Below are 26070 nucleotides of genomic sequence, written 5' to 3' on the forward strand. Positions count from 1 at the left end.
GCCAAAATACCAGGCAGAATTTGCTGCCGTGGGGAGGAGGAGAGGATCGCTAAGGAAACTTAGTGATCTTTGAGAGTGAGGCTTCTCAAACCCAGGGATACGGTTTGCCAAAGACTGAGGCTGGATCAGAATAAGAACCAAGTCCCCCCCACTCCCCACCCCCAAACCAGGCTAGCAAGCACCAAGTAATAAGCAACCCAGCTGAGGGATGGAAAGTTGAGGGGGTGAAGCAGGACCATTGTTAAAAACCCCCCAGCCACCCAGTCCTCATCCAAAGTTTGAGATGATGCTAGAGAAGCCGGAAATCAGTAGTGCAAGGAAGGTAACTATAGCAACAATGTAGTCCAAACCAGCTCAGCCCCGAAGTGCACTGACTTCAGCTCTTACACTAATTGTCTAGTGAAAGATGCTTGCTCATTTCCAGGAACTGATGCTACTTAATTTAGTCTCTACTCTTCTACACACAATGTCTGGGTGTTCGGTTGAAAATTATAAAACACTAAAAAGCAAGAAAAAATTCCACTGTCAAGAGACAAAGAATCAACCAAGCCAGATTCAGAAATGATGCTATTGTTGAAACTACTAGAGAAGGATTTTTAAACAATCACGATTTGTACATTAAAAATGCTCGTAGACGAGATGGACCACATGCACAAACAGATGGGGAATTTCAGCAGAATGTAAATTATGAGTCAAACAGAAATTCTAGAAGAAAAACAAAACAGCATGGTAGCAGAGATGAATGCCTTCTATGGACTAATCTCCAGACTCAACAGAACTGAGCAAGAAGTTGGTAAACTTGAAGATAGTTCAATAGAAATTATCTAAACTGAAACACAGAGAGAGAAATAAGTGAAAAAACAAACAAAACCAGAACAGAGCATCCAAAAGCTGTGGAACAAAATCAGATTATCTAATATATGTATAACTGGAGTCCCAGAAAGAAGAAAGAGAGAGAACAGGCAGATGAATACTTGAAGAGATAGTGGATCAAACTTTTCCAAAAATTATGAAGGACATCAAATATAGATGTAAGAATCACAGAGGACACCAGGTGGGATAAATAACACCCCCCATAAAAAAGGGGTTCCCAGGTGGCGCTAGTGGTAAAGAACCCACCTGCCAATGCAGGAGACGTAAGAGACGCAGGTTTGATCCCTGGGTCGGGAAGATTCCCTGGAGGAGGACATGGCAACCCACCCCAGTATTCTTGCCTGGAAAATCCCATGAAATGAGAAGAGTCTGGTAGGCTACCATCTATAGAGTTGCGAAGACTCAGACACAAACTGAAACAACTTAGAATGCATGCATCCCCTAAGAAAACAAAAAGCAAAGACACCTAGACACATTGTAGTCAAACTGCTGAAAACCAAAGATAAAGAGAAAATCCTGAAGGCAGACCGAGGGGGCCAAAGATACTCGATACACACAAAGGAGCAAAGATAAGAATTACAGTAGACTTCTGGTCAGAAACTAAGAGGGAGGACAGAGGGAGCAAAAAGTGTCCACTGAACTGAAAAGGCATCTTGAGACTGAGAAGTGAGGGAGGCAGCTCCATGTGACCAATGGATCAGTTTATTAAAGGATAACTGGCAGGATGGAATCAGCAGACTGTGATCCAGAGGCGTTCACAGCTGCACTGTGCTCCAACGAGAGGCCCCGGGACAATTTTACAGTCAACCTCAGGTGTGGCGATGCGTGCTTGGAAACACAAAGTGCATTCCTAAGCCAAGATATATGAATGGGTAACTAGTCTCCTGGGCGCTGGGAATGTCAGTTAAAGTCTTCATCATCATGGAGCATGGAGGCCACCTGGACCTAAACAACCATTAAACAGTGTCTATTAACTACAAAACCTTTGACCACAGAGAAGAGATTTACTTACTACCCAGTCCAGCCACAGGTAGGCTCAGTCGGAGGACGGGAGGAACTGAACAGCCCCAAGATGGCGTCAGTTATGCTAACAGCCGTACAGCCATACAAGCAGGAGACAATGAGCTGACATCTTTGGTTTTTTAATAATTCTGTGTATCTTATTTTCAGCTGTGCTGGGTCTTCATTGCTGCGTGGGCTTTTCTCTGGTTGTGGAGAGCGGGGGCTATTCTGTTGTAGAGCGTGGGCTTCTCGTCGCAGAGCACAGGCTCTAGGCTGCAGGGGCGCAGTACTTGCGGCTCCCGGGTTCCAGGGCACAGGCTCAATAGTTGCAGCGCATGGGCTTAGTTGTCCCGAGGCGTGTGGGATCTTCCTGGATCAGGGATCGACCTCACGTCTCCTTCATTGGCAGCCAGATTTTTTTTTTTTACCACTGAGGACCAGGGAAGTCCTGACCTCTTTAAAGTGCTGAAGAAACATCAACCCAGAATTCTATCTGCATCAAGAATATCTTTCAGAGGACTTCCCTGGTGGTCCAGTGGTTAAGATTCCATGATTCCACTGCAGGGAGTGTCAGTTCGATCCCTAGTGGGGGAACTAAGATCCTGCATACCACATGGCACGGCTGAAAACTAAAAAAAAAAAAAAAAAAAAACTTTCAAAAATGAAGGTGCTGGTAACATGAATCCGTAAATGGCATAAATCTGCCTACAACTATACACTCACACAGAGACATGAGTGTGTATAAAAATTGGTGAAATGTAAATAAGGTCCTAATAAGTTTGATTACCATACTAATGTAAGTTTCTTGAATTGACAATGTTAGGTTTTGATGTTGTACAATAGTTATGTAAGATGTTACCACAGAGGAAGGGTAACACAGGACTTTCTATGCTATTTTTTTGCAACTTCCTATGAGTCAATAATTGTTTCAAAATAAAACATTTTTTTTTCTTTTTTAATGAAAGCACAACTATTCTGTATCCTGATTCTGGTGGTTAGAGGATGTTATGCATACGAGGTCAGTTGCTCAGTTGTGTCTGACTTTTTTCGACCCCAAGGACTGTAACCTGCCAGGCTTCTCTGTCTATGGAATCTTCCAGGAAAGAATACTGGAGTGGGTTGCCATTCCCTTCTCCAGGGGATCTTTCAGACCCTGGGATCGAACTCACGTCCCTTGTGTCTCCTGCATTGGCAGATTCTTTACCACTATGTCACCTGGAAAGTCTCAAAGGATCCTATGCAAGTCTCAAAATCCATCAAACTGTATGCAAAAAAGTCAATTATATTGTATATAATTTTTTAAGAATGAGGTGAGCTGAAGACTTGTTCAGATACACAAAAGCTGAGACATTTCATCACCAGCAGACCTATACTACAAGAAATCTCAAAGGAGTTCTTTATGTGGAAGAATATGATATCAGAATAAGCACCCAGATGTGCTTCATTTCTTACACAAAGAAATGAAGGTCTCCAGAAATGGTTAAAATAAAAGTAAATATAAAAGGCATGAGTTAAAAAAAAAAGTCATGTGTAGACTATTTTAATCGCCTTGAAAGATAATTGACTATCTAAAGCAAAACTAATAACAGTGTGGAATTATAGCATATACAAAAATACAATACAACAATACACAACAGATGGGAGGGAGGAGTTGTGAGTATGCCGTTGTTTCATTCAATGTGGGAGGCCTGGGCTCGATCCCCAGGTTGGGAAGATCCCCTGGAGAAGGGAACGGCTACCCGCTCCAGTATTCTTGCCCAGAGAATCACCATGGACAGAGGAGCCTGGCGGGCTACAGGCCACAGGGTCGCAAAGGGTCGGACACGACTGAGCGAGTAAGCACACACACAGCCCAGCATTCTTTTTTTTTTTTGAACTTTCAAGCATGAATTTTTTTTTCTCTCTCTTTTTTTTTTCCATTTATTTTTATTAGTTGGAGGCTAATTACTTTACATCATTGCAGTGGTTTTTGTCATACATTGAAATGAATTAGCCATGGATTTACATGTATTCCCCATCCCGGTCCCCCCTCCCATCTCCCTCTCCACCCGATCCCTCTGGGTCTTCCCAGTGCTCCAGGCCCGAGCACTTGTCTCATGAATCCAACCTGGGCTGGTGATCTGTTTCACCCTAGATAATATACATGTTTCGATGCTGATCTCTTGAAACATCCCACCCTCGCCTTCTCCCACAGAGTCCACAAGTCTGTTCTATACATTTGTGTCTCTTTTTCTGTTTTGCATATAGGGTTATTGTTACCATCTTTCTAAATTCCATATATATGTGTTAGTATACTGTAATGGTCTTTATCTTTCTGGCTTACTTCGCTCTGTATAATGGGCTCCAGTTTCATCCATCTCATTAGAACTGATTCAAATGAATTCTTTTTAATGGCTGAGTAATATTCCATGGTGTATATGTACCACAGCTTCCTCATCCATTCGTCTGCTGATGGGCATCTAGGTTGCTTCCATGTCCTGGCTATTATAAACAGTGCTGCGATGAACATTGGGGTGCACGTGTCTCTTTCAGATCTGGTTTCCTCGGTGTGTATGCCCAGAAGTGGGATTGCTAGCCCAGCATTCTTAACCCCTAAGGCAAGGGCTGGCCAACCATGCCTGTGGGTCAGGTCTTCCTCTCTGCTCTTTCTGTGCAACTCGCAAGCTAAGAATGATTTTTTTTGTGCTTTGTGTTTGTTCTTGGCCACACCACATAGCTTGTGGGATCTTAGTTCGCCAACCAGAGATGGACACTGTCTGGACCCTGGCAGTGAAAGCACTAGCCACTGGACCACCAGGAAGTCCCAGTGTGGCTCCACGATTGCTTTACTTTGTATATTATGTTGTTGTAACTATATGTATATATATTACACATATAATATTTACCACTTTAACCATTCATGAGTGTACAATTTAATGTCATTAAATACATTTAACATGTTGTGTAACCACCACTATCTATACCTGAAACTTTTTCATCATCTCCAACAACATCTCTGTACTCCTTGAACTATAACTCCCCGCTCCCTCGTCCCTCCAGCCTCTGGTCATCTCTATTCTATTTTCTGTCTCTATGAATTTGTCTATTCTAGGTACCTCATATAATGTATGTTAGTTTTTTCAAACGTCTGCCTAAGTTAGTTCATATTTTTGTCTGGAGGCCTTGAGTGTTTTCTATCTTTTTGTGTGTGTGTATTTTCTATCTTTAAAGTCCAATAACTTTATAAGGATGTATCTTAGAGTTGATGATTTAGCATCAATTTCCATGGTACCCAGTGAGCCCTTTTGGTGTGTAGATGCAGGTCTTTCATTTCTAGAAAGTCTTCCTGGATTACAGCTTTAAGTTTTAGCTCATAGGACATCTGTGGCGATTCAGTGGTTAAGAACGCACCTTCAGTTGCAGGGGATGTGGGTTCCGTGCCTGGTCAGGGGACTCAGACCCCACGCGGCTCAGGGGAACCAAGCCCGTGAGCCACAGTGACTGAGGCCACATGCTGCAATGAGAGAAGCCCGCACATTATAAGGAGAGAACCGCTTGCCACAGCTAAGAGCTGACACTGCCAAAAAGAAGTGTTAGGTTGGCGCAAAAGGAATTAGGGTTTCAGACCCTGAATTTTAAATTATTACAACTAGGCTCAAACATATCTTTATTAATCAAGATGGGAACAATTACAATCAACACATTTTTGCCAACGAGAAATAAATTCTTTTATTCCTGTAGCATAAAAATCTGTGCTTTTGGGATCCCTCGAACGCTTGGACAGCATTTTCTGCATCCTGCTGGTTGTGGAAGCGTTTTCCCTGCAAAAAGTTGTCGAGGTGCTTGAAGAAGTGGTAGTCAACTGGCGAGAGGTCAGGTGAATACAAAACTTTGTAACCCAATTTGTTCAACTTTTGAAGCGCTGGTTGTGCGACCTGTGGTCGGGCATTGTCATGGAGAAGAACTGGGCCCTTTCTGTTGACCAATGCTGGCTGTAGGGACTGCAGTTTTCTGTGCGACTCATTGATTTGCTGAGCGTACTTCCCCAGATGTAATGGTTCCGCTAGGATTCAGAAAGCTGTAGTGGATCAGACCGACAGCAGACCACCAAACAGTGCCCATGACCTTTTCTTCATGCAAGTTTGGCTTTGGGAAGTGCTTTGGAGTTCCTTCTTGGTCCATCTGCTGAGCTGGTTGTTGCTGGTTGTCATAAAAATTCGCTTTTCGTCGCATGTCACAATCCAGTTGAGAAATGGGCGCTGTTGTTGCATAGAATAAGAGAAGATGACTCTTCAAAATGACGATTTTTTGATTTGCAGTCAACTCATGAGGCACCCACTTACCGAGCTTTTTCACCTTTCCAATTTGATTCAAACGCCAAACGACCGTAGAATGGTCGACGCTGAGATCTCGGGCAGGCTCTCTTGCAGTTGTAAGAGGATCAGCTTCGATGACGCTCTGAGGTCACTGTCAACCTTGGATGGCCAGCCACAGCACTCCTCAACTTCAAGGCTCTCATCACCTTTGCAAAACTCGTTGAACCACAATTGCGCTGAACATTCATTAGGAGTTCCCAGACCAAATGCGTTGTTGATGTTGCAAATTGTCCCTGCTGCTTTTGAACTCGAATAAGAATTGCTCTCCATTTTGACTTCGAAAAAGAAAATCACTCGAATTTGCTTTTTGTCTAAAATCATTTCATAGTCTAAAATACATATAAAATAAAAATAAAGTAATAATTCATTAGCAAAAATCTTATAAACCAAGAAATGTGCTTGAAAATGATGTAACTACACTTATTTAAGAATGTACTTCAATATCAAATGGCAAATTTCAACAATCAGTTCAGTTCATTTGCTCTGTTCAGTCTGACTCTTTGTGACCCCATGGACTGCAGCACGCCAGGCCTCCCTGTCCATCACCAACTCCCAGAGCTTGCTCAAACTCATGTCCATTGAGTCAGTGATGCCATCCAACCATCTCATCCTCTGTCATCCCGTTCTCCCCCTGCCTTCAACCTTTTCCAGCATCAGGGTCTTTTTCAGTGAGTCAGTTCTTCTCATGAGGTGGCCAAAAGTATTGGAGTTTCAGCTTCAGCATCAGTCCTTTCAATGAATATTCAGGACTGATTTCCTTCAGGATGGACTGGCTTGATCTTCTTGCAGTCCAAGGGACTCTCAAGAGTTCTCCAACACCACAGTTCAAAAGCATCAATACTTCAGTGCACAGCTTTCTTTATAGTCCAACTCTCACATTTACACATGACTACTGGAAAAAACTATAGCTTTGACGAGATCTTTGTCGGCAAAGTAATGTCTCTTCTTTTAATTTTATTTTTTAAATTGAATTTTATTTATTTTTTTAAATTTATTTTTGGCTTCACTGGGTCTTCAGTGTCATGCATGAGCTCTCTGGTTTCAGTATGTGGGATCTCAGTTCCTCAACCAGTGATCAAACCTGCATCCCCTGCATTGGAATGCGGATTCTTAACCACTGGACCACCAGGGAAGTCCCTCTTTGCTTTTTAATATGCTGTCTAGGTTGGTCATAGCTTTTCTTCCAAGGAGCAAGCATCTTTTAATTTCATGGCTGCAGTCACCATCTGCAGTGAGTTTGGAGCCCCCAAAAATAGACACTGTCACTGTTTCAATTGTTTCCCCATCTATTTGCCATAAAGTGATGGGACCCAATACCTTACTCTTCATTTTTTGAATGTTGAGTTCTAAGCCAGCTTTTTCACTCTCCTCTTTCACTTTCTTTTTTTTTTTTCAAATGAGTAAATTTAAAAAAAATTGTAGTGGTTTTTGCCGTACATTGATATGAATCAGCCATGGATTTACATGTATTCCCCATCCCGATCCCCCCTCCCACCTCCCTCCCCATCCCATCCCTCTGGGTCTTCCCAGTGCACCAGCCCCGAGCACCCATCTCATGCATCCAACCTGGGCTGGTGATCTGTTTCACCCTTGATAGTATACTTGTTTCAATGCTGTTCTCTCAGAACATCCCACCCTCGCCTTCTCCCACAGAGTCTAAAAGTCTATTCTGTATATCTGTGTCTCTTTTTCTGTTTTGCATATAGGGTTATCATTACCATCCTTTTAAATTCCATATATATGCATTAGTATACTCTATTGGTCTTTGTCTTTCTGGCTTACTTCACTCTGTATAATGGGCTCCAGTTTCATCCATCTCATTAGAACTGATTCAAATGAATTCTTTTTAATGGCTGAGTAATATTCCATAGTGTATATGTACCACAGCTTCCTTATCCATTCATCTGCTGATGGGCATCTAGGTTGCCTCCATGAAAAATATGGAATGCTTTACGAATTTGCATGTCACCCTTCTGCAGGGGCCATGCTAATCTTCTCTGTATCATTCCAATTTTAGTATATGTGCTGCTGAAGCGAGCATGAATGTTGAGTTTTAAGCCACTCCTCTTTCACTTTCATCAAGAGGCTCTTTAGTTCTTCTTCACTTTCTGCCTGGAGTAGGCAATGGCAACCCACTCCAGTACTCTTGCCTGGAGAATCCCATGGACGGAGGAGCCCGGCGGGCTACAGTCCATGGGATCGCTAAGCGTCTGACACAACTAGCATGACTTAGCAGCAGCAGCAGCAGCAGCACTTTCTGCCATAAGGGTGGTGTCATCTGTGTATCTTGGGTTATTGATATTTCTCCCGGCAATCTTGATTCCAGCTTATGCTTCATTCAGACTGGCATTTCGCATGATGTACTGTGCTTATAAATTAAATAAGCCAGGTGACAGTATACAGCCTTGACGTACTCCTTTCCCAATTTGGAACCAGTCTGTTCCATGTCCAGTTCTGACTGTTGCTTCTTGGCCTGCATACAGATTTCTCAGGAGGTCTGGTGTTTCTAAGGTGGTCTGGTATTCCCATCTCTTTAAGAATTTTCCACAGTTTGTTGTGATCCACACTGTCAAAGGCTTTGGCATAGTCAATGAAGCAGAGGTAGGTGTTTTTGTGGAATTCTCTTGCTTTTCCGGTGATCCAATGGATGTTGGCAATTTGATCTCTGGTTCTCTGCCTTTTCTAAATCCAGCTTGACCATCTGAAAGTTCTCAGTTCATGTACTGTTGAAGAACATGGAGAATTTTGAGCATTACTTTGCTAGCGTGTGAGATGAGTGCAGTTGTGTGGTAGTTTGAACATTCTTTGGCATTGCCTTTCTTTGGGATTGGAATGAAAACTGGCCTTTTCCAGTCCTGTGACCACTGCTGAGTTTTCTAAATTTGCTGGCTTATTGAGTGCAGCACTTTCACTGCATCATCTTTTAGGATTTGAAATAGCTCAATTGGAATTCCATCACTTCCACTAGCTTTGTTCATAGTGATGCTTCCAGAGGCCCACTTGACTTCACTTCTAAGGATGTTTGGCTCTAGGTGAGTAATCACACCATTGTGATTATCTGGGTCTTGAAGATCTTTTTTGTACAGTTCTTCTGTGTATTCTTGCCACCTCTTTTTAACATCTTCTGCTTCTGTTAGGTCCATATCGTTTCTGTCCTTTATTGAGCCCATCTTTGCATGAAATATTCCCTTGGTATCTCTAATTTTCTTGAAGAGATCTCTAGTCTTTCCCAGTCTATTGTTTCCTCTATTTCTTTGCATTGATCACTGAGGAAGGCTTTCTTACCTCTCCTTGCTGTCCTTTAGAACTCTGCATTCAGGTGGGTATATATTTCATTTTCTCCTTTGCCTTTCACTTCTCTTCTTTTCTCAGTTATTTATAAGGCCTCTTCAGACAACCATTTTGCCTTTCTGCATTTCTTTTTCTTGGGAATGGTCTGATCCCTGCCTCCTATACAATGTCATGAACCTCTATCCATAGTTCTTCAGGCACTCTGTCTATCAGATCTAATCCCTTGAATCTATTTGTCACTTCCACTGTATAATTGTAAAGGCTTTGATTTAGGTCATACCTGAGTGGTCTAGTGGTTTTCCCTACTTTCTTCAATTTCAGTCTGAATTTGGCAATAAGGAGTTCCTGATCTGAGCCACAGTCAGCTCCCAGTCTTGTCTTTGCTAACTGTATGGAGCTTCTCCATCTTCGACAGCAAAGAATACACTCCGTCTGATTTCGGTGTTGACCATCTGGTGATGTCCATGTGTAAAGTTGTCAACAATGCCAAGTTCAACAATGCAAAACTGAAGTTACTTTTGCACCAACTTAATAAATAGTTTTTAAAATGCTAACCCTTTACCTATCTTTCAGTTCTACCATTTTCTCTCTGACCAGTTTTACTTCTTCAACCTAATTTTCACTCTCATGGTTGCTTTCTGGATTTTCTTCAATGTCCTTTATTAAGTTTACATTTGGATCTATTCTCCCTTGAACATCTTTTTAATCTTCATTTATGATATGATTTTGGTATTTTATTCTCCATCACTCTCTGCACCCACAGGCTTGCAGCTGTATCTGATGTGACTTCTCTTGGAATTTGGATTATTTCTCTGCTTTGGTTAATTCAAAGATTCTTGTGTGGTTTTATTTCCTTTCTTTGTTGATTTACTTTCTTTTGGGAGGAGGGTGAGTGGGTTGATTTGAAATTAGGGAGCCACCGTTTCTTCCAACCCTGGAAGTCCTGGTGAATGCACTTGATATTGAGAAAATACTGTTAAATTGGCCCTAGCAGTGAGCAGCAGTACCTAGTTTCCTTTATTCTCACCAATGCTTCATGTCAAATACCATCACTTTTGTCAAGCTGATGGGTGAAAAGCATTACCTGATTGGAATTTTAAATGCATTTCCCATATTATTAGCAGGATCACCTTTTCAAAATACATTTTTTTTTTAATGTTTTCTTCCCTGAATGAGCTCTTCAAATCTTTTGCTCTCTTTCTCACCTAGTTGGCTGTTTTATTTTATGAGTTGTTTATATATGTTCTGGATCATTAGCTGCACATGTTAGAAATTTTTCGCTTCCAATCTGTCACTTATCTTTTAATTAATTTTTTTAATTGAAGCATGGTTGATTTACAGCGTTGTGTTAGGTTCAGATGTGCAGCGAAGTGAATCAGACGCACGTGTGTGTGTACTTTTTAGACTCTTTTTTTTTTTTGGCTGGTCAGAACACGCCAGATATTTTCACATTTCATTAACTACAGTATAGACCCTAGAGCTGCCTCATCCCCCCCCCCCCCACCCCCAGGACAGGGTCAGGCCTTCCCAGGAGCCCCTGCCCTTGCCGCCTGCGCCCGCTGGAACTCCTGCGCAGCTGAGCGAGGCCTCCCTCTGCTGCTCCAGGTCCCGGAGCTGGGACTCACACGGCTTAATCTCAGCTGTGATGGAGTGCAGCCTTTTCCCCACTGTGGCCCGAGCTTCCCCCAGCCCCTGTTTGACCAGCACCGGCCCCAGAAGTTTAAACACCACGTTGGACCCATCCAGCAGGGCCAGTTCCTCCTTCGCGATATCATTCTCTGTTGGTTGTGCCTCTAGTTTCTGCCTCCTTGACATGGATTTACTCAAGTCCTGCAGCTGTTGATGCATCTCCACTTCTCCCTGCAGCTTCTTCTGGATTAGCTCAGCCATGGCGGGGACGAAAGCGCTCTCTCTTCAGTATTGGTGAACCCTTTAGATTCTTTTCCATCATAGCTTATAACAAGATATTGAATATAATTCCCGGTGCTATATAGTAGGTCCTTGTTGCCTAATCTTTTAATTTTATTTATTATATCTGGTTTATAAATGAATTACATTTTGATGTTGCCAAAGATATTAATCTTTTCTTTTTTTTCTTCATCGTGTGCCCTGTGACTTTTTGGATGATAGGATTAAGGTATGTTTTAATTTCTTTAGAGGTTTTTATATTTTTAGAAATTCTACAATTACATTCCTATTAATGAATAGTTGTGTCTTTTCAAAGATAGCTTTGCCTACCCAAACTCTTAAACAACTTCTCTTCTATTTCATCTGATACTTTTATAGTTACTGCACGTTTAGGTTTCTAGTATATGTAGAATTTATTGCCATGATCACTGCATGTGAGAACTGTGTGAGAAAGGCAAGATCTCATTTTTTCCTGGGTGGATATCCTAACATGGATATCCTAACGTTTATTAAATGGTTCATCATTTCCCGACTGATTTAAAGGGCTTTTTTATTGTTGTTTTTCAGTTGCTAAGTTGTGTCTGATTCATTTGCCACTCCATGGACTGTAGCTTGCCAGGTTCCTCTATGAGACTTCGCAGGCAAGAATACTGGAGTGAGTTGCTATTTCCCTCTCCAGGGAAATCTTCCTGACCCATGCATCGAACCCTTGTCTCTTGCGTTGGCAGGGGAATTCTTTATTACTGAGCCACTTGGGAAGGGCTTCCCAGGTGGCGCTAGTGGTAAAGAACCTGCTTGTCAATGCTGGAGACATAAAAGATGCAGGTTCGATCCCTGGGTGGGGAAGATCCCCTGGAGAAGGAAATGGCAACTCACTGCAGTATTCTTGCCTGGAGAATTCCATGGACAGAGGAGCCTGGCAGGGTACATTCCATGGGATCGCAAAGGATCGGGCATGACTGACTGAGCATGAGACACTTGGGAAGCACCCCCTCTTTTTCTCCTGTACTAATGCCCACATACACACAGAATTGTTTCTGGTTCTCTAATCGATTCAAGTTGTTTTCATTTCTTTAATCCTATGCCAGCATCATGTTATACAACTTACTAAAGCTTTATAACATATTGTGAGAGGCCTAGCTCCCTCACTAATTTTTTTCAAAATTGTCCTGGCCCTGGTACATTTTCCATTCCATGTGAATCAGCTTATCAAATTCCATGGAAATTATCTTGGAAGTTTGGTTGAAAGTACATGGAAATTAGAGATTCATGTCGGGAAGAACTGACATCTTTTATTGTGTTGAAATTTTCCATCCGTGATAAGGATATTCATCTGCATTTATTCAGGTCTTCTTTTATGTTCCTCAGGAAAGTTTTACAGAGTTTTTTTTTGTTTAAGGGTTTTGCCCATTTTTCATTGTTTTATTACTGTAGTAGATTCTTAAAAGTTTAGAATATTGTCTTATCCCTCCTTCTGCAGTTCCTCAACCCTCATGGAGAGCCTCTGCTGAATCCTTTGGCTTTACAGTTGATTGTTATTACTAGATTGCATGTGTGTGCGTGCTAAGTCACTTCAGTCGTGTGCGACTCTTTGTGACCTTATAGACTGCAGCCCACCAGGCTCTTCTGTCCATGGGATTCTCCAGGCAAGAATACTGGAGTGGGTTGCCATGCCCTCCACCAAGGGATCTTCCTGACCCAGGGATTGAACCCGCATCTCTTATGTCTCCTGCATTGGCAGGCAGGTTCTTTACCACTAGCGCCACCTGGGAAGCCGTAGTTTGCATATATTTTCTAGTTGGTCACATCTTGCATGTGTTTCTATCTCTCTAACTGTGTGGTAAACTCCTAGAGGGTCGAGCTGGGGTTTTAATATTCCTGCTTGGAGAGGGGGGCATGCTTTAAGAAGAGAGGATCTGCCGCTTACAAAAAAGGGAGGAGGTTCAGGAAGGGAGGGGCAGGAACTCCAGGGAAGAGAAAGGAGCCTGTTCACTTGGTCATGGGGAAAGGGACAGCGTCAGGAAGATGGGCTCCGCAGGAAGAAAGGTCTCCCTTCTGCACCTTCAGCCTGTGTGTGTGTGTGCACGTGTGTGCACGTGTGTGTGCACGTGTGCGTGTGTGTGCACGTGTGCGTGTGTGTGCACGTGTGTGTGCGCACGTGTGTGCGTGTGTGTGCATGTGTGTGACTCTCAAAGTGGCCCTGTTCTTGGCAGCTTCTCACATTCCCCCAAGTAGCTGCCTGGCTTCAGAATCCGTCTCTGCCACAGCTCCCCCGGTGATCCGGGTGATAAAGCACCTCTCTCAGAAAGCTGCTGTGAGCATTCAAGCAGAGGATGTGTATACAGCACACGGCTCACAGCCTGACTCGCAGCAGGCATGCAGTATGGGGAAGCTTTTATTAAATTCTGCATTCATTCATTCATTCATTGGCAAGGGTGTGTGTGTGTGTTGGGGGAACATTCTACTCTGAAGGACAGGCAGGAGAGGGCCTGGACTGCATAAGGTGCAGAAAGGAGACTCAGGTGGGAGGGCGAGCTGGTGACGGGGAGCGAAAGTAAGATCTTTAAATAGCTTACTCTTTTTTAATCCTCAGGTGATGAGACTATGAGTGACTTTTTTTTTTTAAACTTTGTGGTGGGAGGGTATAGTTCTGAGCAGCGTACTCCTCTAGGACAGAGAGCAGTGGGAGGGTAGGAGGCCAAGCCGTCCTGCTGAGAGATGCTGGAGGCTAGGGGCTCAGGCACACTGGTCAGTAAGAAGGTTCGCCTCGTGTGAGCTGGCCGACGAGTTTCCAAGTGCATCACCGTCTCAAGGATCTTCACATCTCCCCAGCACCGTGGGTCGCAACTGAGAGAGCTAATTGTCCGTTTGAGAGCTGGAATAGCGGGATCTAAGAGAAGAGAAACGACTCACTCCCTTTAAAGCAAGGCAGTGGGAGGAGTCCTGCCTCTCAGATAGGTGCTTGCCTGGGGCCATCACTCCATCCACTCTGGGGCGTGAATCTCAATCCTCCCCCTTCAGCCAAGGCTCAGATGAAATCTCTCCCCTTTAGGAAGTGTTCTCCCTCACCTCAGCCCACGGGACTTGATCTCTTAGGTGCCTGGTGTGCTGTGGGGTGGCTGTCTCAATCGTGTCTCACTTACAGTCATTGTCCGTTCCCTCATCCATCCACCCACCCACTCACCCGTTTCTCCAATAGTCCCTGGCTGGTCCAGGCGCTGGGCTGCTGGGGGTGGGGCAGGCACCTCTGTAGCCTGCAGAATTAGGGCCTGTGTTAGGAGCTGAATTTGCCCCCACCCCTCCATTCATGTTGAGGCTGAAATCCCCAGTACTTCAGAATATGACCTTAGAGGGGTTATATTACATGCAATTAAGATGCATGTAATATATGTAACATATTACATATATATAATATGTGTTATATATATGTATATATATATATATAATGCATATAATATAAGTTCATTACATGAACTTGAATGCAGTTAAGATAAGGTCAGGGGACTTCCCTGGTGGTCCAGTGGCTAAGACTCCGTGCTCCCAATGCTGGGGGCCTGGATTCAATCCCTGGTCAGGGAACCAGCTCCCTCATACCACAGCTAAGAGTTTGCATGACACAAATAAAAGATCCAGCATGCTACAACAAAGACCCAGCACAGCCAAATAAATAAATGAATACAAGTGAGGTCACTAAAGTAGGCCCTGGGCTTCCTGGGAGACTCAGACCATACAGTCTGCCTGCAATGCAGGAGACGTAGGTTTCATCCCTGGGTTGGGAAGATCCCCTGGAGAAGGAAATGGCAACCCACTCCAGTATTCTCGCCTGGGGAATCCTGTGGACAGAGGAGCCTGGCGGGCTACAGTCCATGGTGTTGCAAAGAGTTGGACAGGACTGAGTAGCTAACACTTTCACTTTCTGAGTAGGCCCTAATTCAATATGACTGATGCCCTTATAAAAACAGAGAAGAACACAAAATTGTTAATCGACTATACCTCAATATAAAATAAAAATTAAGTTAGAAAGGAATTTGGATACAGAGGCAGACACACACAGGGAGAACATCATGTGAGATGAAGGCAGAGATGAGGGATGTTTCCAGAAGCACCAAAGGGAGAAGTTTTGGGAGCACCAAAGAGAACCAGCAAGCCCCCAGGAGATTCTCCCTCACATTCCTCAGCACGAACCAGCTCAATCTCAGACTGACATCCTCCAGAACTGCAAGAGAATGCATTTCTGTTGTGTAAGGTACCATGCAGTGACACTGCGACCTTTTGTTATGGCAGCCCCGGCTGTAAGTCTGGTAGGAGAGGGAAGCCTGTATGAGCCCCGTGATCTGGACTGCAGGTCAGGAATGGCTTCCTAGAGGTGATGCTGACCTGGACATCGCAGGATGAGTAGGAGTTCATCAGCCAAAAGAAGGCAGGGTTGGGTATTCCAGGCAGAGGGAAGAATGTATGTAAAACCCAGGAGAGGCATGAGGGTATGTCAGAGACTCTTCCTTGAACTGCCTGCCCTGCCCACGCACCTGAGGCCTGGAAACAGTGATGACATCCTTCATTCCGAGATAACGGAAGTATTTTTACCCGGAGGTCCCTTGAGCCCATGCGGCGACACGCATCGTTCTCACCAGCAGGGGGCGCTCACACGCTCTTGGTGACGACGGAAGTGCGGCCAGGCGGGCACAGGCATTAGCCAGGATCCAGGGCTTCTGCTTCCCTGGTGGCCCAGCTGGTAAGGAATCCCCCTGCATTGTGGGAGACCTGGGTTCGACCCCTGGGTTGGGAAGATCCCCTGGAGAAGGGCAAGGCTACCCACTCCAGTATCCTGGCCCGGAGAATTCCAGGGACTGTATGGTCCACGGGCTCACAAAGAGCCGGACACGACTGAGCGACGTTCACTCACTCAAGGCCCCTGCTCCGGGGAGGAGGCGCGGCCAGCCCCGGGGACACTGGCGGCTCCACAGGACACACCTTGCCCGGGGGAGGACACACGCTCGGTCACACGGCCTTCGGTGTAAGTACTTTATTTCAGTTACAATGGTGCCACACAGGACTACAGTAGCACGAAACGTGATAATACAAAAAAATAGATTCCCAGATCCCAGCCCTACACCCCTGTCCCCGCAGAGACGCCGGCCCCGGGGGGCGCCCCGGGCCTCGAGGGAGGGCGGCTGCCCAAAGCTCGGGGGTGGGGCGAGGGCACGAGGCGGGTGGGGCTCCCCTGGCTTCCATCCCGGCCCTGCCTCTGGCTGGACCTCGGCCCTGGGACGCCTGCCTTCGCTGGGGGGTCCTGGTCCCCAGGCTAGGGGGCTGGGAGCCTCCTCTGGGAAGGCTGGAGGGCAGGAGGGAGCCCTCCGCGGCGGGGGTGAGAGGCAGGCTCCGAACTCCGCCCCTTCTCTGCCCCGTGCTCCTTTCCGCTGACGAGGCCCCGGCCCGCCGCTAGTGGGGGCCAGGGCCTCACCTGGAGCCCCCCGACGACCCCCGCCCCAGCTCAAGGGCGGGTGAAAGGGCGCCTGGCGGTGGCCGAGCTGCCGTCTGCTCCTCCCGGAAGGACTGGCTCCTCTGGGGGCGGCGGGTCTCCGGCCTCGGCGCCCGCTTCCGCACGGGGTCGGCCTGGGGCTCCGTGAGCTCCGCCGGGTCGGGGCGTCCCAACGCGGCCATCCCGACAAGCTGTGGCCGCACGGAGGAGGCGCATTCCCGGTGCCCTGACTCCTCAGGCCAGACCCACCGTGCCTGCCCCCTGAACCCCCCTCCCCCGGCTGAGAGCACCCCCCAAGAAGAGGAGGGTCCAGGGCCAGTACTGTCTCCACTCAGCCAAGGGGCTGAGGGTGGGCTGGAGCCCGGGGCACGTTCAGGGGGTCCTCAGACTCCTGGCCGCAGTGCCGCTGACCAGCCAGCCTCAGCCGCTGGGCAGCCGTGAGGGGCAGCTGTGTGGGCCCTGGGTCGGGGAGCATGGCCTGGTGCTCCAGACAGGGCACGCGGGGGCTCCCTGGGGACGCCGAGGGCCCCTGGGGGCAGAGGGCGGTCTCCTCCTGCGGGGCGCAGCCCCAGATAAGGCACTGAGGGGGGAGGCTGGGGCTGGCTGGGGTCCTGGGAGCCAGGAAAGGAGGTGGTGGAGGTCAGAGCCCAAGGGAGGATCCGGCGCCCAGGGCGATGAGCGCTGCTTTCTCTTTTCTTCTTCCCGGGGGAGAAGAGGTGTGCAAGGCAGACTCCGCAACGGCTGGGATGGGGCGCTACAGAGCAGCCATGGGTCCCGGGCTGAGGGAGGCGCCCAAAAGCAAGGGGATGGAGAGAGGGCCCCCTGGCTCAGCAGAGCTCTGGTGGGGGGTCTCAGCCTCGCAGGGCTCGTGACCCAGGTCCGGGGTGCTCAGGCACCGCCAGGCTGGGGTGGGGGGCACAGACCTGGCCTCACGCAGCCATCAGTCCCCTAGTGCGACTCTGGGGGCCAGAGTTTCCTTGCTGGGGGACCCCACTGATGGACTCTGGGTTCAGAGGCAGGCACCCCTGGGGGGTGCTGCCAGCGAGCTGCCCCTCCCTCTGCTGGGAGCAAGAACCAGGGGAGGGGGCTGGAACCACACACCCCAAAGGAAGAAGCACCTCTCCACGTGGGGACCTGCTTGGTGGCTGGGAATCCTGCTTCAGCCCAACCTTGTAGCGAGGAAGGAAGAGAGGGGGGGTAGTCAGGGGCTTTCCCTTGTCCACAGGTTATTTAGAAAAAGAGAACATAATAAATATACCGATCCTTTCCTTAAAAAAAAAAAGTGTTTTAAATGCATCATTTCCCTGAAGATTTCCAGTGTATTCCACAATGTTTAAAAAATAGTTTCCCCAAAAATATATCTTTAAAGCATTTGACACAGTGGTATTTGTGGTATATCTGGTGCTGCATGTGGGCGGAGGGGGCTGGGCCCCCCTGCCCTTGTCGGCGAGGGTCCAGACCCAGTGGGCAACCTGGCTAATGCCCCAACACCCATCAGAGTTGACACACATGTGCCTAGGATGACCAGGTCTTCACAGGGGGTCAAATCTCAGATTACGGTGAGAGCTCACATCACAGGCTTGGTTCCGGCTGACCACCCTGCAGTGTTGGGGGAGGGGGCTGGCCGCTGGATGGAGGGGGCAGTCTTGTGGGCCCGGGGGCGTGTTCTTGGGCCCCCCCCTCGCCCTCCATCTCGGCTCGGGGTGCTTGGCCCTTCACCAGACTTCACACTTGTGATGTGGGTTCATGGGTGAGCCGGGTGGGCAGCGGAAGTGTTCTGAGAACTCCTTTGAGTTGGAGATGGAGCCGATGACTCGGAAGCGGGAGGGGCTGTGGGGATCGGTGATGAGACCTTCGTGCGAGCTCTCGGGGGTGCGGACAGAGCACCAGACCTTTGAGGGGGTGACAAGGGAGAGGGCGGAGTCACTGCGGGTCCCCAAGGCCGCCAGATTGGCCCCATCACCCTAACAGGGAAATAAGCGTTCCTCTGGTTCTAAGACCCCCATGAAGGGCCCGCCACCTGGGTTAGGAAGAAGCAGAGGGCTGGGGGGCCTTCATCCAGCTTCCTCTCCTGCAGCCAGACCAGATGAATGTCTGTCCCAGGCATCTGCATTACGCTTCACCTGCACAAAGGATTCTGCCCCCAAACCAGTTTGAACACTTTGCACTGAGTCCAGATCACTCCTTTCCTGGGCAGAACCAACTGCCTCATGGCCCTGTGACTCTGGGCACCAACAGAAGGCTACATACTGATTGCCAACTCTAGGGACGACCTGGGACACCTTGAGTTTAAGACACATCTAGAACAGCAGAACTGGGAGGGCCCTTAGCCATCCAAGCAAACCTGATGCAGGAATTCCTCTAACAGGGTTCTCAACCCTTCCTTGAATTTCCCCAAAGATGAAGCTTGCCTTCTTACAGGGTAAATGCCCTGTGGATGCACCCACGAGCTAGGGCTTCTCTATTTGAAGAAATTTGCCTTTTGGTTTTCAGCGCTTCTGGAACTCAAGATGGCAGACTGTGCCTGAGTATTAGCTTTTCTCTAAAGAACTCACCTGTGCAAAGCCCAGGAAGAAGAGCTGGTTGTTGGTGAGACCCAGGGTGGGCAGCGTCTGCTCAGCCCCATTCTTCTTCACCCAGTTCTGGTAGGCCTGGGGGGAGAGCAGAGCTCAGGGTCCCCGTGTCACATGAAGAAGCGGGTGGCAGTGGGGGCTAGTGGGGGAGACCTGGGAAGATGCACCCCGTCGGGACAGGGCCTGGCTTCTGAGGGTCTTGGGCCTCAGCCCTGAGCCCAACTCAGCCTAGAGGAGCCGCACTCTGCTGCACTCATCCCAAAGGGAGCTCATTCAACCCCACGGCTTTAAGTACCACCTCCTTCTAAATACAGATGCACCTGCCAGCCCCAGCCTTTCTTGGGAACATTCAGCTGCACCAGCTGGACATCCAAGATGCATTTTACACACACACACACACACACACACACACACACACTGCTTTCCCATCACAGTAAATGACGCCAACGACAAAAGCTGAGCACCAAAGAACTGATGCTTTCGAACTGTGGTGTTGGAGAAGACTCTTGAGAGTCCCTTGGACTGCAAGGAGATCCAACCAGTCCCTCCTAAAGGAGATCAGTCCTGGGTGTTCATTGGAAGGACTGATGCTGAAGCTGAAGCTCCAATACTTTGGCCACCTGATGCGAAGAATTGACTCATCTGAAAAGACCCTGATGCTGGGAAAGATTGAAAGTGAGAGGAGAAGTGAAATGGAGAGGAAAGTGAGATGGTTGGATGGCATCACCGACTCGATGGACATGAGTTTGAGTAAACTCCAGTAGTTGGTGATGGACAGGGAGGCCTGGCATGCTGCAATGCCATGGGGTTGCAAAGAGTCGGACACGACTGAGCGATTGAACTGAATTGAACCACCCAGTTACTCAGGCCCAAACCCCAGAACTCTCCTTACGCGGGCCCCTCTGCATAAAATAGGTAGGGTGAGGAAAGTGGGTAGGCTTCAGGTTTTAGAACCCCACTAGGGCGCTACAGGCCCCCCTACATAAGAAAGGTAGGGTAAGAAAGGTGGGTACGTCTCAGGTTTGTTCTTCTCTAAAATTAAGCCTCTTCCTTTTTTTGTCTTTTTTTCTTCTAATTAGTAACAAAAACGGGTAACAGTGAGTCAAAGGAAGACAGCTTTTTCATAATGCAACTCCTTAACCACAGAGGAATTAAAGTTAAAAAGACTGGTGTTCAGTCCTTTTTTACGTTTGTCCAAGAGCAATGTCAGCACATGTGTCTCCTTGGACAGTTCATTTATAAGAGCCTCGTTTATAGGCCCTGGCAGGGGGCCCCTTCCTGCAACTGGTGGGGACTCTTCTTCACTGAGACTGACATCCTGACCACTCAGGGTACTCAGAGGCCAGCTTGCCTGCCAATGGACCAGACCCAGCGGCCGCAACTGGGACCCTTTTGTCCCTGGTCTCCTCCTGGCGCGGACAACTGCCCAGAGTGCCCCGACCGGTAAGGAACAAGAGACTTTATTGACCTCTCTCCCCTTCCCTCTCTCTTTCCTCTCCTTAGCTTTCCTATCCTTCCCATTTTTCTAATCCCCTGGTCCTGGACGCAGGAATTTGGTCGAAGGGCCTCAGCTTGAGCTGAGGATTGGAGACTGATCACCTCCTCTTGGCAGAGAACTCGAATTCCGGTAGGGCCGAGTTCTAGTCCTCCCTTCTCTGGAAGCCCAGGGAAAAGTCCCGAAACGCCTGGGTGTCTGCAGGTGGCAGGAGACGGCTGTAAGACCACCCCTTTTGCCCCCCTTTCCCGCCTCCCCCTCCTCCTTCTTTCAACCTGGCTTCCTTTCCTCCTCTTGAAATCTTTGAAGACATCTGAAGTTTTATGTCTCTATAGAAGGTTTTCTGAGAGACGGTATTCTTGTATTTAAGGGAGTGTCTGATGTGTTTATATGTGTGTGTTTTAACTCTGTGTTCTGTGCTGTGATTTTTGATGGCCATTTTGCTTTTTGTTAGAACTTGATTTTCTTTCCCTGTGCCTTGAGACCAGGGCTCTAGGGAACACTTATCTAGACCATCTCTAACTCCTGAGACTGAGGGAAAAGGGAAAAAGCCTTTAAAATTTTTTATTTATTTCAACTTTTTTATAAACTAGTAAATTTCATATTGTAATATCTAATTCATGACCGAACTTTAAAAATGAAGCTAGATCTTGCACTGTGTGTGTCTAAATGTGTCTTGGTATGTCTTTGTCTCTGGGTAATATTTTTTAGGTTCATTTGTAAATGAGCTCTATTTAATTGGCTTAAAGAAAGGTAAGTGCTTACAAATCAAATGATTCTAAATTAAACAATAAATTCCAGGTTCAGGTAAACTGGAAAATATTCAGTATTAAATACCTGATATTAATGTTTGTTTGTTGACCTATCTAATATAGACATGTCAGAGTAATTAACATCAAGTAAAATATTTTCATTATGCCTAGGTTTATTATAAGTTAAATATTGTTATATTGTAATATCTGTTACAAGTTTGTCAACAAGGAAAGTACCTCAATTAAAGAAACTTAAAAAAAAAAAAGGGGTAAATGAGATATGAGCTTTTGAACTTAAGATTAAAAATGTCTAGCTAAAACAGTTTCTCCAGATTTTGGTAACCTAAATTTCTAAAGTTGTGCTAAACTAATAACAGAAGTTTATTAAATAGCTAGGTCATTTCCAAATAAAATAAGATTCTGAAACATTCATTACTGAATACTAACTTACAGAGAAACTAAAGATTTTAGGCTATTAATAAATAATGTTTGATGCCATCCTGAGATGTTTGCTAGAATTTTTTTAGAAATTATCACTGGTATTTATGTTCACCAATCTATAGAATGCTAATATAAAGGTCAATTCTTGGTTGCTTAAGGAAAGTAAGATGTGTGTGTTCAGTAAAGAAGGTATGAGGATTGAAGTTTTATTTTATAAAAAAAAAAAAAAAGGAAGTAAGTCTGACTTACAGGTGGCTGTTTCAGGATGAGAGAACAAAGTAATGGGTACAGAAAGTGTTAAAAAAGGCTTGATGGAAAGTGCAAATATATTATTTCACAGTGATCTATATGATTCTACCTGACAGAGTACTATAAACGCTTTTGATATTTATTGACAAAACTGCCTAAATAGCTTGACTTCTAGCTGACTTTGGGATGCTTCAGAGGGCCCCTGAGACATCCCAAAGAGCTATTAAACTACCTGAGTTCATTTGACATGTTAAATTGCATGGGAATTATTGTTGGAGGAGTGATAAATCTTCTCAGGTTATATTGTATGGTTGATGTTACTTATATAGATACCCTAGAAATTATGTGAAATTCATGAAAATCTGATGTGTCCTGGTAAAATGTCAGTTATAATTTTAGTTATCACATTAAAGTGTTACAAGTCACAGCAATGACCAGGCTGTGGTCATTGTGGTCAATTTAATTAGATTTTAAACATGCCTTGTATGGTTTCACTCTCATGCCTTTAAAAAAAATACTGCTAGTTCTTCAAGATTTATTAAAAGACTTTTCTAAGATTAACTGAAAAATTTTGTTTGTTTGCTGTTCGGTAAATTGGTAACAGACTGGAATTTAGTCTACTCTCTCTGTTAAGAGAACAAAGTTTTATTAGAATGACTCTTTCAATAACAAATTATGAATTTCTTTGCCTTTAAGTGATTTATATTTGTTTTTAAAATCTTTTGATACTTTAGTAAAGTAAATAAGTGTTATTTAAGATTATGGTACATATAAAAGCTCATTCTGCTTCTACCAAAAATAACCCCTCACTGTTAGACTTGGCTATTGTAATGTCTTAAAACTGACAACGCCCCTGCTTACATTTCTAAATCGTTTCAAGACTTTTGTACAAGGTTTCATATAAAACATAGCACAGGTATCCCTTATAACCCACAGGGACAAGCCATCGTAGAAAGAGCACATCAGACCCTAAAAACTCAAATTTTAAAACTACATAAAGGTGAATTTAAGTATAGTTCCCCTCACCAGATTCTACAACACACTCTTTTTGTGATATACAATCTAAACACTGATTCATTTGGGGTCACTGCAATGCTCTGACATTGGAGTCCAGAGCAGCAGAGTACAGAACCTCTGGTTAAATGGAAAAACCTTCTTTCAGGACAACGGAGGGGTCCTGACCCATTACTAACCAGCGGCCGAGGGTGTGCTTGTATTTTCCCCTAGGGTGCTGAGTAGCCAATTTGGATCCCGGACAGACTGATTCGACACTGATTCGCCATGTCGCAGTCCCCCAGACATCCGGTTCCCCCATTGCTTCGACCACAAAAGAAGAAGGACGCTCCTCTGCCCCTGCCTCCGCCGCCCACCTAAAAGGTCCAGCAGACTCTGAAACAACCGGCAGCGGAGATCCTGGAGGAACAAATGGAAACCACCAGGATGTCCTGTGCGGGCAACTCAACAAGCCTCCATACCCACATGGGGGCAAATTAAGTCGCTGTGCCGTCAAGCACAGGGAATAGCTTCCCTGCAGGGATCCTCAGCCTCTCCCGAAAGGGTTTTTATTGCTATGCTTGCTTTACTGTCTTGCCAGGCAAGTGCTACCTCTTCTCCATCAGAAAAATACTGGGCATATTTCCCTGATCCCCCGACCTTCCAAGTAGTTACTTGGAACAGCGACCCTATACGGGTCAACACAGACCAGCCTCATCTCTTGGGAGGATCCTATACTTCTTATGATAAAGATCACTACCCCATCAATTTTAACGATACTTTTAGGGGATTAACGGATGGCCTTCCCCTTTACTTTAACCTCCCCCATAGTCATACAAGTGATCTCATCACTCCCTCTAAGGAGGGGTGTGTTGGAGCCTCCAAGAAAGCAATTTTGACAGATTCCCCAGCACCAAAATTTTCAGATAAAACAGGAGATCGGCTGGTTTGGATATTACAGGCCCATATGCCCGGGGTCCTTGACCCCTATAAATCCTTGTTCCTTAATGCTCCACCAAAATATCCCAATTGTATTGATGTTGCTCCTTCAGATGTCTTATGGAAAACTATAGACAACTGCCTGGGATATCCAGTATGAAAATCTTGTACTTATAATTCGAGAATAGATTATAGTATACCGAGAGGCAGAAACTATTCGGTACAAGACTGGAGCAATCCAAATCCAAATCAGAATCTGGGATCTGTTTCTGACCATGTTAGTAGGTTTAGCAATTGAAAAAATGATTCCCTCCCTTGGCCACTGGTGGCCAGCAGATGGTATATTAATCAATTTGTTCCCCCCATGTTGTCCTATACAACTAAGGGGAAAACTTTTTGGCAAGCAGAAATTTGGAGAGCCCTTGCTGCCACCTCGAGGCCCTGTTACTCTATCTCGGCCAGAGAACGATTCCACCTATTCTGTGCTGGCTTGTTTACCCTCCCCTTACGTTTTTTTGTTTACTAATGATTCAAAAAGGATTCATATACAGATTAACTATTCAGGTGGACCCAATATAGTCTACTGTGAACCATGCATGCTCTCATCCTGTTTAATCCCTCAATATAACATTTGTTCTTTTGTGGTGCTGCAGCGTCCACCTTGTCTTCTGGTGCCCGTCACGGTGAATGCCTACTGGTATGACAATTTCGGTCTAGCCGTTCTGCAACAACTGCATGATTCAATGTTCCCGACTGTTTGTCGGATTACTTATCTCAGGGGTTTCAGCTCTGATAGCAGCAATCACCTCTGTCACTGTGGCAGCGGTATCATTGACTCAACAGGTACATACTGCTCAATATGTCAATGATATGTCAAAAAATGTTTCTTTAGCTCTAGCTACACAAGAATTTATAGATAGAAAATTAAAAGTAAAAATAGATGCCCTAAAAGAAGCAGTCATGCATATTGGAACTGAGTTGCAGGCTTTAAGGGTAAAGTTAGCACTATCCTGTCACGCCGACTATCGGTGGATTTGTGCAACACCCCTAAAAGTAAATGATACAGATTATAATTGGGATAGGATTAAAAACCATATTTCAGGCATATGGAATAGCTCCAGCATTAGTTTAGATCTTGGAAAGCTTCATGGTGAGATAAAGATCTTAGAACATTCCCGTCTAGACTTTACTGCTGCAGGAGCTGCTAATGACTTTTTCATACCTTTTCTAACTTTATTTCTGGAAAAAATATTCTATCAATTATCTTCAGTTATGCTGCTGTAGCAGCCTTAGTTTTACTTTTCATTATAATCCTTCCTTGTATTGTCAGAATTTTCCGGCAAAGCACTCAGAAGCTCGCAACTGAAATCCATCTCGCTGTTTTAAAAAGTAAAAAAGGGGGAGATGCCGGGAGCCAGAACACGAGATCCTACCCATGACAAGGTCATAAGGGAGAAAACCTGACAGGCAAGGCGGATCAGGTTTTCAAGGATTTGGAAAAGGCTAGCTCAAGAGATCCCACCCATGACAAGGTCATGGGGAGAAAGCCTGATGCGCAAGGCGGATCAGGTTTTCAGGGATTCTGAAAAGCTGCCCCAAAGCTGCCCCCGGGGCTCACCTTAAAGATGGTATCTGTTCTTCTGATGCTTGCTTTAATACTCCCTAATTTCTGTGACACAGGCAGAAGGCCTTCCCCGATGTCTTTCCAAATAAGAATCAA

The 26070-nt window shown here is 45.8% G+C and overlaps 1 protein-coding gene, 1 non-coding gene and 1 pseudogene across 3 annotated transcripts in view; all 3 read right to left on the reverse strand.

Annotated features, from left to right (window-relative positions):
- Nucleotides 1-8164: 8164 nt before the first annotated feature.
- Nucleotides 8165-8271, reverse strand: LOC139032287 (U6 spliceosomal RNA). Its single transcript, XR_011484822.1, has one exon. It is a non-coding gene; the product is annotated as a U6 spliceosomal RNA (small nuclear RNA).
- Nucleotides 8272-11038: 2767 nt separating this feature from the next.
- Nucleotides 11039-11833, reverse strand: LOC110125516 (prefoldin subunit 6 pseudogene; annotated as a pseudogene).
- Nucleotides 11834-16437: 4604 nt separating this feature from the next.
- The window catches only part of ECE1 (endothelin converting enzyme 1), a 129335-nt gene continuing 119702 nt past the window's right edge, over nt 16438-26070 (reverse strand). For both annotated transcript variants that reach the window (XM_070458871.1, XM_020874609.2), the window contains exons 18-19: nt 19464-19559; nt 16438-18800 (exon numbers count right to left, since the gene is read on the reverse strand). In XM_070458871.1, the coding sequence (XP_070314972.1) occupies nt 18624-18800; nt 19464-19559 (273 nt within the window). In that variant the 3' untranslated portion in view covers nt 16438-18623. The remainder of the gene's footprint in view (nt 18801-19463; nt 19560-26070) is intronic.

The sequence above is a fragment of the Odocoileus virginianus genome, chromosome 30, assembly GCF_023699985.2.
Source record: "Odocoileus virginianus isolate 20LAN1187 ecotype Illinois chromosome 30, Ovbor_1.2, whole genome shotgun sequence".
Lineage (NCBI taxonomy): Eukaryota > Metazoa > Chordata > Mammalia > Artiodactyla > Cervidae > Odocoileus > Odocoileus virginianus.